The sequence below is a fragment of the Lissotriton helveticus genome, chromosome 6 (genome assembly GCF_964261635.1).
Source record: "Lissotriton helveticus chromosome 6, aLisHel1.1, whole genome shotgun sequence".
NCBI classification, from domain to species: domain Eukaryota; kingdom Metazoa; phylum Chordata; class Amphibia; order Caudata; family Salamandridae; genus Lissotriton; species Lissotriton helveticus.
The window spans coordinates 1414184600-1414198926 of NC_136067.1; the positions used below are offsets into that span (position 1 = coordinate 1414184600).

At 41.5% G+C, this 14327-nt stretch overlaps 1 protein-coding gene across 1 annotated transcript in view; it reads right to left on the reverse strand.

Moving 5' to 3' along the window:
• Positions 1-10135: 10135 nt before the first annotated feature.
• The window catches only part of ARHGEF33 (Rho guanine nucleotide exchange factor 33), a 508340-nt gene continuing 504148 nt past the window's right edge, over positions 10136-14327 (reverse strand). The window contains exon 16 of the mRNA XM_078647973.1: positions 10136-10265. Within this exon, the coding sequence (XP_078504099.1) occupies positions 10136-10265 (130 nt within the window). The remainder of the gene's footprint in view (positions 10266-14327) is intronic.

Consider the following 14327-nt stretch of genomic DNA (forward strand, 5'->3'; position numbering starts at 1 on the left):
CTCATGATGGAATTTGCTGCTTATCTGTTATGTTTATCATATGTCTTATCTTGGTCTTGGCTCGTGAGTCGCGCTGGGCTCGTGTTGGCATGTCCTCGTGCCTCTGAGCCCAGGGTTCTCTCACAGAGCCGAAGGAAGGAGTTTGAAGCCCGGCACTGCTGGTCGGGTTTTTGGAGTTGTTACTTGCCAATAAACGAAGTTATTATAAACCCAACCAGTTCCTGCTATTGATGTTTACAACATTTGATGGCGACAATCAACGTAACCCGCGCAACATAAAGAAACCTGCCATCAACGGAGGAAAAGCTCGAAGCGGTTGAAGTCTGCCATCAACGGAGGAAAATCTCCAAGCGGTTGTGAACTACGAGGTTCGCAGAAACACAACAAGAAAACCCAATAGCATATTAATCGAAAATATTCACCGAGAAGAAATCTGCTTGCATATAGAGACAGTACCTTTACGCCGGCATTAGCGAGATTAAGGTACAGAGTGAGAACAGTACCCTTACTGCATATCAGCGAGGACAAGGTACGTCAAATTTAAAGTATTCACAAAGCAGCATGCGTAAAGACTGTGAAATAGAGAGTCTTACCACAGCACACCTTGAAGAAGCTCCGATCTCCGCATAGGCATCAGCTTGAGATTTATGATCTCTCCGCCTGAGGAGGTTCGGCTATGCAACGCGATACACACAGCACCCCCACCGTCTGTGATTAAATTAAAAGGGCGATGTACACAACAGTGGTGATTAAAAGGGCAATGCATTGTCAGTGGGCCCACAATTAAAACAAACGCTCTGCTGCAAGGAAGTTCACTAGATTGCTGCAACTTTCAGCGAGAACTCGGTTGGAGTGTCAAATAACTATTCGTATTGCCTTATATTAGAAAAGTGTGCAACTAAACAGTAATCTGCGCATCATTACTTATTCATCTGTCTGAATTCACAACTGTGACACACACACTTACATCAAGTGTGCCACATTTTCTACAGCTGTGATACACACACAATACGACGTGTGTCATTATTATTTTGTTATTCAAAATGAATGTCAACAATGCTATTCAAGCGCCAGTACCGTTTTTGAGTGTTCCAGGGGAGCTTTCTATGGATTGGGATGACTGGTGTGAGGCATTCGAAAATTACATTGTAGCCTTAGATGGCACTACATTTTCTGCTGTTAGAAAGAAAGCCTTATTGTTAGGAGCCTTAGGAAAAGAGTGTCAGAGAATTTTTAAATACCTCCCAACTCCACCGGTTGAGATAGATGATGTTTACAAAGATGCTCTATTTAGATTATACATCAGGTTTGCTAAACAAGAAAATATAGTCATGCGAAGACACCAGTTCTATATTCAACCACAAAAGCAAAATGAATCCATTGATGATTTTGTTTCTAGATTAAGAGAACTATCTGTGAAATGTCAATTTGGTAACACGCAAGACAATATGATTAGGGACCAGTTGATTGTGCAGTGTTATAGCAAGAAGACTCAGGAAAAGTTATGGGCTGCCAGAAATCCTTCCCTTACAGAGGCTATAACTATTGCAAAGGTGGCAGAAGAGAGTGATAGGTGCATGAAGGAGTTGAAAACAATTCAACAAGCTAACACTTCAGATGTTGCAACTTTACAAACTGATTCATGTGAGTCAGTAAATCCCATACGTGCAAAGTATACACAAAGTTTACCGACTAGGGGAGGCAAAGGTACCACTTCATATACCAGACCCACTATGCCAAACAGGTATAAACAAAACACATGTTCATGCCATAGGTGTGGTAGTCCTTTTCATTTGGCGGATTCTAAAAATTGTGTCGCTCTGACAAAAAATGCTTAAAATGTGGAAGAAAGGGGCACTTTGCACGTATGTGTAAAAAAATGCAACTAGGAAAGTTGCGATGATAGAGTGCGATGTAACTGATGATGAAGCAGAAATCATGATGATTACATCTGACGGTAACCTTAGCAATACTGACAAGATCGTCTTATCCCGCCCAAAAGCAGATTTTGATGTAATGGGAAAACTCTATCACTTATGGTGGATACGGGTTCAATATATACGATAATTCCTAAGAAGTTGTATGATACTTCTTGTAGTACAGCTGACTTAACTAAGTCAGACGTCATTTTGAAAGGTTATCAGGGAGAAAGCATTGGAGTACTAGGTTTTTTTGAGGCATGCATTACGTTCAAAGGAAGAGTTACCCGTGGTAAAATGTACGTTTCACCTCACGGTCCTGCCATTTTAGGTTTGTTACACCAATACGATTTAAACATCAGAGTAGATCCCAGGGCTGACCCACCAGTCATGTGTGTTGATAGTGAAAATAGCGATTTAGAAACTATTTTGACCAAGCCCGGGAAAGTATTCTAACACAATGTTGGGAGAGGCAATTGGGTATCAACATGTTATTAAAATTAAAAAGAATGTTGTACCAGTCAAACATGTCGCACGCAAGATACCTTTGTCTGCTAGGGTTGAAGTGAGGAAAATCATTAAACAAATGCTTGATGATGACATTATTGAGCCTGTGGAAGCCACACAATGGTTATATCCGGTTGTGAGTACACAAAAACAGGATGGTTCTTCGCGCTTCTGTGTGGACATGAGGAGTTTAAACAAGGCAGTAATAATGGACAATTTCCCTCTTCCCAACATTAATGAGATTGTTTTAGGTTTGGGTGGTGGAAAGGTGTTTTCAAAGCTAGACTTACGAAGCGCCTACTACCAAATCAAACTTCACCCAAACTCCAAGGAATACACTTCATTCATCACACCTGAGGGCACATACCAATTTAAGAGACTTCCTTTTGGGTTATGTTCTGCTGCCAGCACCTTTCAGAGAATCATTACGGACATCCTCAAGAATATTGAACGTGTTGTCTTCTTCCAAGATGACATTTTAATCTATGGCCTGGATTCCACTGATCACAACTCCATTTTAGATAAAGTTTTAACATGTCTATCTGAAGCTGGCCTAACGTTGCGCAAGGACAAATGTGTTTTTGCTGCCAAAGAAGTAGACTACCTAGGATATCATGTTAGTGGAAATGGAATCCAACCTAAACATGATCTAGTTAGTGCCATACTTAATGTAACAGAGCCAAACGATAAAGACAAATTGAGATCGTTTATGGGCATGGTGGAATACTATCCAAAATTTGTGAAAAATTTGGCCAAGAAAGTTGAACCATTGAGGAACATCTTGAGAAAGGGGAAAATGTTTGTTTGGGGAACCGAACAGAAAAATGCTTTTAACCTGATTAAGGAAAACATTGTAAATGCGAATATTCTTTCCAGTTTTGTATAATCTTTACCTACTGTCCTGACTGTGGATGCAAGCTCTGTGGGCATTGGGGCTGTCTTAACGCACAAACATAATGAACAGCAAAACACAGTTGCTTTTGCATATCGTTCTTTGACTGAGAGTGAAAGAAATTACTCTGTCATCGAGCGAGAGGCGTTGGCAGCTGCATGGGCAACAAGGTATTTCAGAGTTTATTTGTGGGGATCTCATTCACACTCAGGACCGACCACAAACCTCTATTGAAAGTGTTGGCTCCTGGGGGTATCAAAAATTGTTCAGGCTGACTATCCAGATTAGCAGTCAGTGTTCAAGACTTTATGTGTAATGTTGAATATGTACCTGGCTGGTGTAATAGTATTGCAGATTGTTTATCAAGGTTGCCGGACACAAAAGTAAAACCAAAAGAGTTAGTGACTGAGAATGTGGTTGCTTATTTAGAAGATCTTACAGAGGATCTTTCTAGATCAATATCCAAAGATGAGTGGATGGAAGCCATGAAGAAAGACCAACTCATGGGAAATTTAATTAGGATGTGTAAGGAGGGTGTATCCAGACAAAGCACAGTGTCACCCAATCTTAGACCTTATGTACAACTACAACATGAATTCTCGATGCACGGAGATTTTATTTTAGTGAGAGGCGAGAAGTACATACCACCGGAATCCCTTAGGCCTCGTATCATTGCCTTGACTCATGAGGGCCATTTGGGCCAAACCCTCACTGCCAGACGCCTCAAAGAGAATTTTTGGTGGCCGGGTATGGATTCCCAGGTTAAGTCATGGGTGGAACAATGTGAGCTCTGTAGGGAGTCTGAGAAAAGGCTTCAAGTAGGTGCAAGTACCCACTCCTATGTACAGGTGGTATCCGAGGAAGGTGTGTGGAAAAAGTCTGTATTGATTTCATAGGTCCTTCTCATGAACTACAAGACAGTGAAAAATGTGCTATGGTGTTAGTAGATTCAACTTCAAGGTGGGTAGAAGTTGCATTCATGAAAAGTATTCATACACACTCCACTATTAAGGTCCATACCAACATTTTCAGAAGAGAAGGTATTCCTGCTATGATTTTATCAGACAATGGTACACAGCTTACGTCTGGGGAGATGGAGAATTATTTTGATCATGTAGGTTTGAAGCATTTGCGTACTTCACTATACAATACCCAAAGCAATGGCTTATGCGAGAGAGTGAATAGATTGGTCAAAGGTACTTTGCAACTTGCTTTGGCTTCCAATCGGTCTGTTCAGAAAGAAATAAAAGAAATGCTTTGGGCGTATCGCACCACAATACACCAAAACATGACTAAGACACCCTATGAGCTTATGAGAGGAAGATATGCTGGTACAAAATTGGTTCCCACATGCCTGCAAAAAGCAGATCTGGTAGTGGATCATCATACAGGTACCTACAGTAGAACAAACATATCTGAAGGTGATCTAGTTAAGGTCAAACCTGGCGGCAACCATAAAATGTTCAATCAGTTCAGGGGGCCTTTTCAGGTCAAATCAGTATCTGGTAATTATGTTAGATTACAAAATGGTCAGACTTGGAATCTTCTGAGGGTAGTATTATATCAAAAGAAAGATAAGCAACCGCATTTTTGTTTTTCACAGTCACAAGTTTCACATTCTCAAAAAGTTGTTGATAAGAAGAGTAATAGACCTATTTGCAAAAAAAGTCACCTGCGTATTAAAAGGATTTTGTTTAAATGTTTAGGAAAGGAGTGGATAGTATTCCACCACTCGTGTATAAATGTTTGTCTCATTTTTAATTTATCCTCATACAATATTTCCTAATAGAGTGTAAGAATTATTCAATTGTTTATACATCCAATTTATGTTCATCTTTGTCATCATTTTTATGTTAAAAGAAAGGAGATTTGTTATGTTTATCACATGTCTTATCTTGGTCTTGGCTCGTGAGTCGCGCTGGGCTCGTGTTGGCATGTCCTTGTGACTCTGAGCCCAGGGTTCTCTCATAGTACCGTTGGAAGGAGTTTGAAGCCCGGCACTGCTGGTCGGGTTTTCTGAGTTGTTACTTGCCAATAAACAAAGTTATTATAAACCCAACCAGTTCCTGCTATTGATGTTTACAACATTTTCCTTTCTGTAAAGTTCTGTTTGTATCTTGCCATTTTTTATGTAAATTGTGATTTTCAAGAAATCTGTTTCTTTGGTGGAGAAGAAGGCACTGGTGTTAATGTTCCATTGATTACTATTGATCCTTTGGAGATATTGATGTAGGTTTTTTGCCGGCCCTTGCCAGATGCAGAGTATTATCGTCAATATAGCACCCCCAGAATATAATATGGGGTGTATAGTCTGAAAATTGGTTGTCACTGGTCCCAAATTTCTCTACATCTCGAATGAAGATGCAGACGCACAGTGGTGCAAATTTGGCTCCCATTGCCATACCCTGCATCTGCATGTAGATTTCCTGATTAAAGCTGAAAAGTTTAAATAGATAAAAGGATAGCATTTCTAAAAGCATTTTGTTTGATTGTAAGGAATGTGTTGGTTTCGTATTCAGAGCCTTTCATACTGCTTCAATGCCACTGTTATGTCAAATGGAAGTATATTAGCTTACTACATCTATGGTGGTTAATATGTAGTCTACCTCCCATGCAATGTTGTCAAGTCTCCACGAATGTCTTTAGTATCTTGAAAGTAGAAGGGGAGAACCTTCATTAGTGGTTGCAAATGATGGTCAATAAATTCTCCCACACCTGAATGCATACAGTTAATGCCCGCAATTATAGTGCATCTGGGGTAAGGGAGCTTTTGTATGGACTTTTAGAACAAGTAAAAAGTTGCCATCGTAGGATGCTCAGTATAAAGGTGACTCTTCCCTTCCCAAGTTAGAATTCCTGCATTGTACCACTCCACCAGTTTGATTTTTAGTCTAATTTGGTTATTCTTCATGGGATTTTCTTGTTGTGTCCGATAGCAGTTAATATTTGACAATAGGCTCATTGCTTCTTGAATGTAGTCATCTGTATTTAGGGGACTACATGTCCCCCTTTCTTTGCTTCAATTATAATCAACTTGCTGTTATTCTGTAGTATATTTGTGAAGTAAGACATTTTTCTTTTGATTGTATTTCTCATATTCCTTGTTCAAGTCGTGTAACACTGCTGTGTGGAAAAGGTCTATAATATGTCCTGGTGGTGGCAGGGGAGTGAAAGTTGACTTCCGTTGTTTTCTCTGCTGCCTCAAAATTAAGTAGAGGCCACTTATGCTCTCAGTTGCTTGAAAATTATTAGATATATTGACTATTAAAAAATATCTGACAACTGTCTCTCTTTAAAAAAACCTCTCCAAATCTAGGGTGGGCCAAGCTTTTTAGACCAATTCATCAAGGTGTGTAGTTAGTAGACTCATGCAGGTTTAACTCGAAGGCCCATATTAAACACATTTGCCTTTGTGGCGCCCACAGAGAGACAGCATGATTTTGCTGACCCTTTGATGAGAGAAACGTTTGTGATCTGCATTTCCGAAGTGTTATGTGATTCAGCTAACAGATAACCAACACTCAGAAACAATTTCTTTGTAGGTTATGGTCATTTCTGCAATAGAGAGGCTAGAAATAGCATAGGCATTGTGATCAGCTGTGAGCCCGCTTCAGACATAGACACTGAATGAACTAGACTTCACATCACCACTACTGCTTAGTACAGTTTCTACCCTTGGGAATGGTTAAACTGCCCATCAATGGCTACTCAAGGTTTAACAAAGTTCTACTTTATAGGGATTGGCCAAGTGGCGTATTAAAGATCTGCAGAGTAGTCTTGTGCAAAGATTGTATGTTAGGATGTTCTGTTTGCCACCTCCAACAATGACACTCCTTTATAGAGTGGTTACCATTTGTGATCCTGAACACATCATACATTGAAAAAATGGCTATTGTGTTCACCTGCCTCTATGGATCTCTACATTCTACCTGTATAGCAAGCTCACCACGCTGCCCAGCCAAATCCCTCCACTTCACTGACAGCTTTGATACACCCCTCTTCGACATGAGTTACAATCCTGAACTGGAGGTGTCAGTTCGAGCAAATAAGTTGTTGCCTTTTTTGTTTCCATCACATAGACAAGACCAGTTGTGTTGCTTACCTCTTACCACGTACTCCCACCTTTGATGGGCCGTCAGACAAACACTTGTAGACCGTTTATATCACACTGTTTAGGTTACAACATGAGGCAGTAGACACAACCCTACATCTCATACACAACAATATCGCAACTTTGCTAAGCTAAGTATCAGTCTAACTGATTTGCATTGTGGAGGATCATATATTTGGCTACATGTACCTGAGTGATGCGTAATAAATATGGAGCCGACAAAACTGCAGCAGATAATGCTATTGTGCCTGGGGTTTCTTTAGGCCTTCAGATTGTGGTAGCTGGTGAACTTCATGAAAACCTGTGCAAATTCCAAAGATGCTAAAAGTTAAAGGGGCAGATATACAACTGCTGGCGCATCTCTGCTAATCAGCAGGGATGAGCCAGAACAGTTGCGACACGCCAAACTACCCGTACGCCACCACTGATGCACCTCATTTACAATGCGGTAGAAAAGGGGGTGGTGATGGACGGAGCATCTGAACAAATCAAACACTCCCACCCAGTCAACAGATCTGGGTTTAATCCATCACCATTCTTTAGCCCACTCTGCCACCCCTGTTCAGACATGGCCATATGCAAATCAGTCTGACCCTGTGCCTCATGGGAACAGTCCAGCCCGAACTGCCAAGCAATGCCTTTCCTGGACCGGAATCAAGCTTCCTAGGACCGGTTTCTGGCATTTCAGCCGTTTTCAGCCAGGCTTGCTTGAACCCAGTGGCTAAAGAACGGTGATGAATTAAACCCAGATCTGCTGACTGGGTGTGAGTGTTTGATTGGTTCAGATGCTCCGTCCATTACCACCCCCTTTTGTATCGCTTCATTTGCAATGCGGCACACCGTGGCGCACGGATGGGCAGATGCATGTCGCATCCCCGGGAAGAAAGGCGGCGCATTGCTGGAGTTGCGTCACAGCCAGCTCCTCGGGGTGCCCCTATACCTAACATGCTGCGTCATTCCTTACGCCTGCTTCAAGCAGGCGCAGGGTTTTGGCGCAGCATGGCCATAAAAGTGACTATTTGAAATCTTGTAGATGTGCCGTACGGGGCTTGTAAATCTACCCCCCAAATTTCCAGAAGATGCTGTATCACTCATCTTTGCTAAGTTTTCAAAACCAAATATTACCTTTTATCAGTTTCAACTGTAGCCTATGTGCGCATTTTCATAGCAATTCAGATATCTTTTTAAAATACATTTTGTGGACTTTTAGTTTTAATTGAATGGTTTACACACGGATTGTCGACCTTTGAGAAACACTCAGCCTAACCTGCCATTAATTAAAGTCTATTCCTTCAACTTTACTCTCTGATCTCCTCTAAATTTGCTGAATACAAACTCATGGAATGGAGTGACTACTAAGAGGCAAGGATTGGCATAAAATTAATCGAATACATACAGCCATGAATCTAAAGTTATAGCATTATCTTCTAGTAGCACTAATGCAATAACCCAAAAGCATTAATCCAGAAAAAAATAGCAAATGTTCAAGAGTACAATTTTACCTACAGCAAGTAGTTTGGATTTTTCATGGTATGTAAAACTGAATGTTTAGTAATACAATTGGCTGTTTTAGAGCCAATTGAACTATAATGTAAGTTTACTTCCTTTTTGTCAGTGGGGGTCACTGCAGATGTATTCCCAGGCATATTCGTTTCCATGTGCGTCACACCTGCGAGGCATTGTTTCCCGGTGAAAGGGAGCAAAAATGAACATTCCAGTCTAAGAGCAAAAGGCAGCTTTATTAGGACAGGTATGCAACTGAAACTTTTACATTTAACAATACACAGTAAAGAATCTCATCTTGCTAATACAATTAATCAACCTATCCCCTCCCACCCCCCACAAGCTGCATACACCCCCAAGAAAACATCCATTCAGCATCAACCTCTTTTCACTTCATTAACAGTCCTTTCACACCTGACCCAAACGTCATATCCCTGCATTCCACCTGCCAATATCCCCCTGTCTAGATCCCAACCCTTGCGGCCTAGTGGGCACCCCCTATGCTTGTCTGCCACCTTTCTTAAGTGACAACTCCAGCCCCTTTTTGATTTGGCCAATAAAGCAGGCATGTTAGTTAACAACATGATTACCAAGTCAGATAACAACATGATTACAGAAGGGAACCACCCCCGGGGTCTCAAACTGCCAAATCTGATTTCTTTTATCCTCTGGACAAAAAATGTGCGGTTGTCTTTTACTTGTGGATTTTCCTGGAGACCAGTGTTTTTTTTTTATATATCTAGCTTCAAATTCTGCGTCTGGCTGAGAGTATGCATGTTATAATTATTTACATATGTGTTTATTCTTTGTCCCTCTCATTGTTTCTTTTTTAACCAATTGACCAACTGTACCTCGATCCTCAGGCTGCCCCATAATATAACATGTCACTTATTCTGGGCCTGCGCAGATCGGGATTCCTTTTATACTAACTTACTTTCTTGATGTGTTTTCTCATACATGGAGAAGTGTTGCAGAGATCTTCTAGAAAGTATCAGAACAGCAGAAATCTGCAGGTCGAAAAATCACATCATAGTCTATGTTCAATAAATGTTTGAAATGTTGGTCTTCATCATGCAACAGAAATTTGTTGTACATTGGTTTAGTTTCCAAACTGTATAGTTTGTGCTTCATGTGTTTAGGCTCATAAATCATTGCTACTCTTTGCAACTGTGACTGATAAGGCTATATCTCTGCTTGCTTGTGTTACACTGCGGTTCCTCGGTCCAAGTCTCTGTTGTAAGTGGTGTGATGCCTGAAGAGGTCTGCTCTGGTAGGTGAAGTATCCGTCATCGATTTGTCACTGGGTTTCTCTTTATTGTCTAGTCCACATGACCTAAAATCTCAGAAAGAAATATATGTTCATTTTAATTTTTAATCAATAGAAACCGACACTGTAGAGTGAAAGTATTGCAAGTTATGCATTAGGAAAGTACAATATTAACCACAGCTCCCCGAACTTAGGCGTTATTTAGATCATGGCGGATGGTTACTCCATCACAATGGTGACGGATATCTCGTCCGCCAAACTATAAATCCCATAGGATATAATGGGATTTATACTGCGGCAGGCGGGATATATGTCACTGGTGTGACGGAGAAACCCGTACGCCAAGATCTAAATCAGGCTTTTAGATTCTGGATTGTAATGATATTTCTGGTGCTCACTTGTTCATGTTGCAAGTTCTCACATGACCATGTCACATATGGTTTTTACTTTTGTCAGTCTATGTAGAGGAGCCTACATGCAGGAAGTATGTAAAGATTTATGCCAGAGAAGAGGTTGACTAAAGTGCTAAATTGTGAAATTCACAAAGAAAAAAAAAACAAATGAAGGGGGTCAATGTTTTTATTAGGAGCATCAGCCAGTGAGGTCGATCGCCTGGGTTGCCGAACACCAAAGCTTTCTAGTCTTGAATCCAGTTCATGCCTCTTTCTTCTAGCACCCTACACCTCATGTCTCTTTATCTCACTCTTGCAGGCTCTTTTTCATCCCTACTTCTTCAGTCTTTCGACTTCTCCATTTTCTGCCGTTCTCTCTTTTGCTCTGGGTCAAAGTCTGATCATGGAAAATAAGTACCAATACCCAACAATGAGAGCCAGTGCCCACTTTATTCACCCTTGAGTAATTACCAGTATTTTGTGGTATGTTTGTGGTGTTTCTAAAGCACAAACATAGCCAAAAGGCAGCGGAGTGCCCTACAGGGGCAAAGACCGGTATAAAGTCAAGAAGTGCTAGGGGAAGACACTGGTTTGCAGACAGTTAATGCTTTGTGATGTAGGGGCATATTTACAAGCCTGTGATGCCACAAGAACGTCACTTTTTTAACGGTCTGGTGGCATTAACTCCTTTGTTTTATTTACAAGGCGGCGTAAAGCCACCTAACGTGGCTTAACACCACCTTGTAAATAATTCCCCTATTCACGCAGCACTTAGTGTGAAGGGGCGTTCTGTGGGTGCTGCAATGGGCATTCCACCACAATACCCATTGCTTTTTGACTCTGCCCCATATTTACAAGGTATGGGGCAGCGCCAAAAATAAGACCAGGAAATTCCTGGTCTTAAACAGGCGATGTGTTGAAAAATGGTTCTTTCTCCTCGTATAGTACTCTTTCTATATGTGCTGCATTCTACAGCACACATGGATAGAGTTAATCGCCTGTTAAGATTGTTTATGTGCAGGAATGTCCCCTTTTCTGCCCATAAACAATCGCCCCAGCAGCACAGGCACCTTAGCAAAATGGCACTAGGGTGCCTGCGCTGGCGCCAAGCAGGTTTTTTAGCACCAGCTCTAGGGGAAACGCAGGAGAGCACCGTAATTTTGAAATATTTGTTTTCCCTGCATTTAAAAAATGTCGAAGTGTGGAGTTACTTATTTTGGAGTAACACCGTGCTTCAGCATTTGCTTGTAAATATCCCCAGTAGTGTGGTAATCTTGTTTGCAAGATAAATGGGACTGCTGGTCATCCTGGCTTTGTAGATCGTACCGCTGGTGGTGAATACGGTGCAGGATGCCAAAGGGACACAATGGAGATCCATCAAGATGATGGTGAAGGGATTATAATTTTTCAGATCCTGGTTGAGATCCGTGACTGATATCAATTCATACATTCCACCCATCACTTTTGTTTCTTCAGTGCACTGCAATTCAACTAGAGTATCCTTTACGTAAGACAACCAATTTTCCTACCATAGCTACTGCCATATACCTCACCTATCAAGGATTTTAGGTAGATTGCCACTTTTGGGTTCCCAACAGCTTGAACCTCTAAAGTACTGGCTTGAGGGCTCTTACCTCCACTATTGATGTAAAGCTACGTTCTGCGTAAAGTGCAAGCAGGGGGGTACCAAGACCCAATCTCAGCAAAGCTCTTAAGAAGTTGTTTTCTGCCACTACAGCGGGTGTTGATTCCCATACCCTCAAAGCTCAGCCCCATATAGTGCTGCAACTGCCTTTTGTGTAAAGCTTGGGAAGATAATACTGATACTCTTAGTACCTGCCTTGTGTCTAAACCTCAAAATTGCACCAGAGGACTGGCTCAGGACTGCAGTTGACTTCTGTATGAATATTCCATTGCAGTTTCTCCGTGAACTGTATCCCCAAATGCTTTTACTGCTTGACTGGCACACCGTCTATCAGTAGCTTCCGCTTGAAGCTGGGGAGGGTCTCAAGACCATACTCTTTTTTGGTACAATTGATAGTCAGCCCCTTGGTCTATCAATGATCCCCACAATTTCTCCTGATCAACTGAATCAAAAGCTTACTTCTGGTCCACAAAAATCAATACAGTGAGGATTTCCTTTTGATTATCTACTTTTACGAGATCATAAGTAATTGTATTGCTTGGTCAGTGATACCCACACATGATCTAAAACCAGCTTGAGCCTTGGTTCGGATATTCTGGCTGTCCACCCAACCTTGCACCCTAATTAGTAGGACGTTCCAGCGAATTTTACCTGCTCCATCCAGGAGGGAGATTAGGTGGTGGTTAGAGGAGCTGCTACAATCTCCCTTCTTAAATATAGTCACAAGAACTGCTGTGTGCCAAGAGGGTGGTACACTATTGGAGGCTAGGGACAAATTGAATATTTTAGCAAGGACTTTAGCCCACAAAAGTGATCTGGTGCTTTAAACATCTTCATGCCTCTCAGTGGTCTTACTACTTCTGGCACTAAGATGTTAATTGCAGAACAATCCTTATAAGGATCGTCACCCACTACTGTGGATCAGAGGGGCCATTGGCCTCCACACTGTATGGAGCACTAAAGTGCTTTACCCAGGCTACTGGGCAAATGTAGTACTCTAGTGTGTTTACTACCCCTTTCTCCATGAGTAACAAGTTTTCAAAACCTCTTAGTATTTTTTGCTGGAGATGTCTCTCTCAGTTCTATCCAGCGAGCATATTGGTACATCAAGTTCTTAGAACTAAGAGGTGTTTATACTCTCGCCTACTTCTTTAAAAAAAAACTTGCTCTGCGGGTTAAAATGACGCTGTATCAGAGCTTGACATTTGGTGTCAAACTAGCTATTTTAGGGCCAGGTGTACGACACGTTTTTGTATGCGCAAACGGGTTTGTGAACCCGTTTGAGCATGCAAAAACATATTGGGCCATGTGCATAGCCTATTTAGCGAGTCACAATTTCTTTGCGACTCGCTATTTGGAAGGGGCGTTCCATATGTCTTTTTAGATATGCTATTAGAGGCTGTATGACCATTGATAAAGTGTAACTGGTGATTAATCAAAAGTTCAGAAAATATTTTGCCCTTCTTGGTTGATTTCAGGAGACTCATGGTTGTCTCAGGGACACCTAGACAATAGTCTTCCATTGTGAAAATCCTGAAAATCTGACAAAAAGTGTGCCCTCCTGTACTTTTGGTTGATACCACTAGTTTAGCTGCATCCCTGCTGATGTCAATGACACAGGCTAATAGACTATATTGAGTATGCATCTTTCACCAAATTTTAGAGATGGTTCACCTTGAGTCAACTTATGATCCATCATCTCACTCTTTTGGAATGAAGATGGCTTGGCCTCTGGCTGTACAATATCTGTCTGGTGACTCCCTGGGGCCACAAAGCAGCATCAGCCCATTCATTTGCTTGCTAGGCATTTCAGGTCATCTCTTTCAGAACAAGAAGAGTGAGAAAGGTAATAGGATAAATTCTTGCAAATGTCTCAGTCGCTGGGAATAGCACTAGACTGCATTGTTGTCTCTAGTGGCCCACTATGCAACTTCTGGGATCAACCATGAGCAAATCACCTTTGGACCTGCTTTGGCCTGAAATGCCAGGCGAGTTCCCCTCTGAATGAGAACATAAGCAACTTCTGTCTGGATTTCAGCCTAGTTTGACATCAACAGTGAGATATAACTTGAGTAATGTGTCACAGTGAGC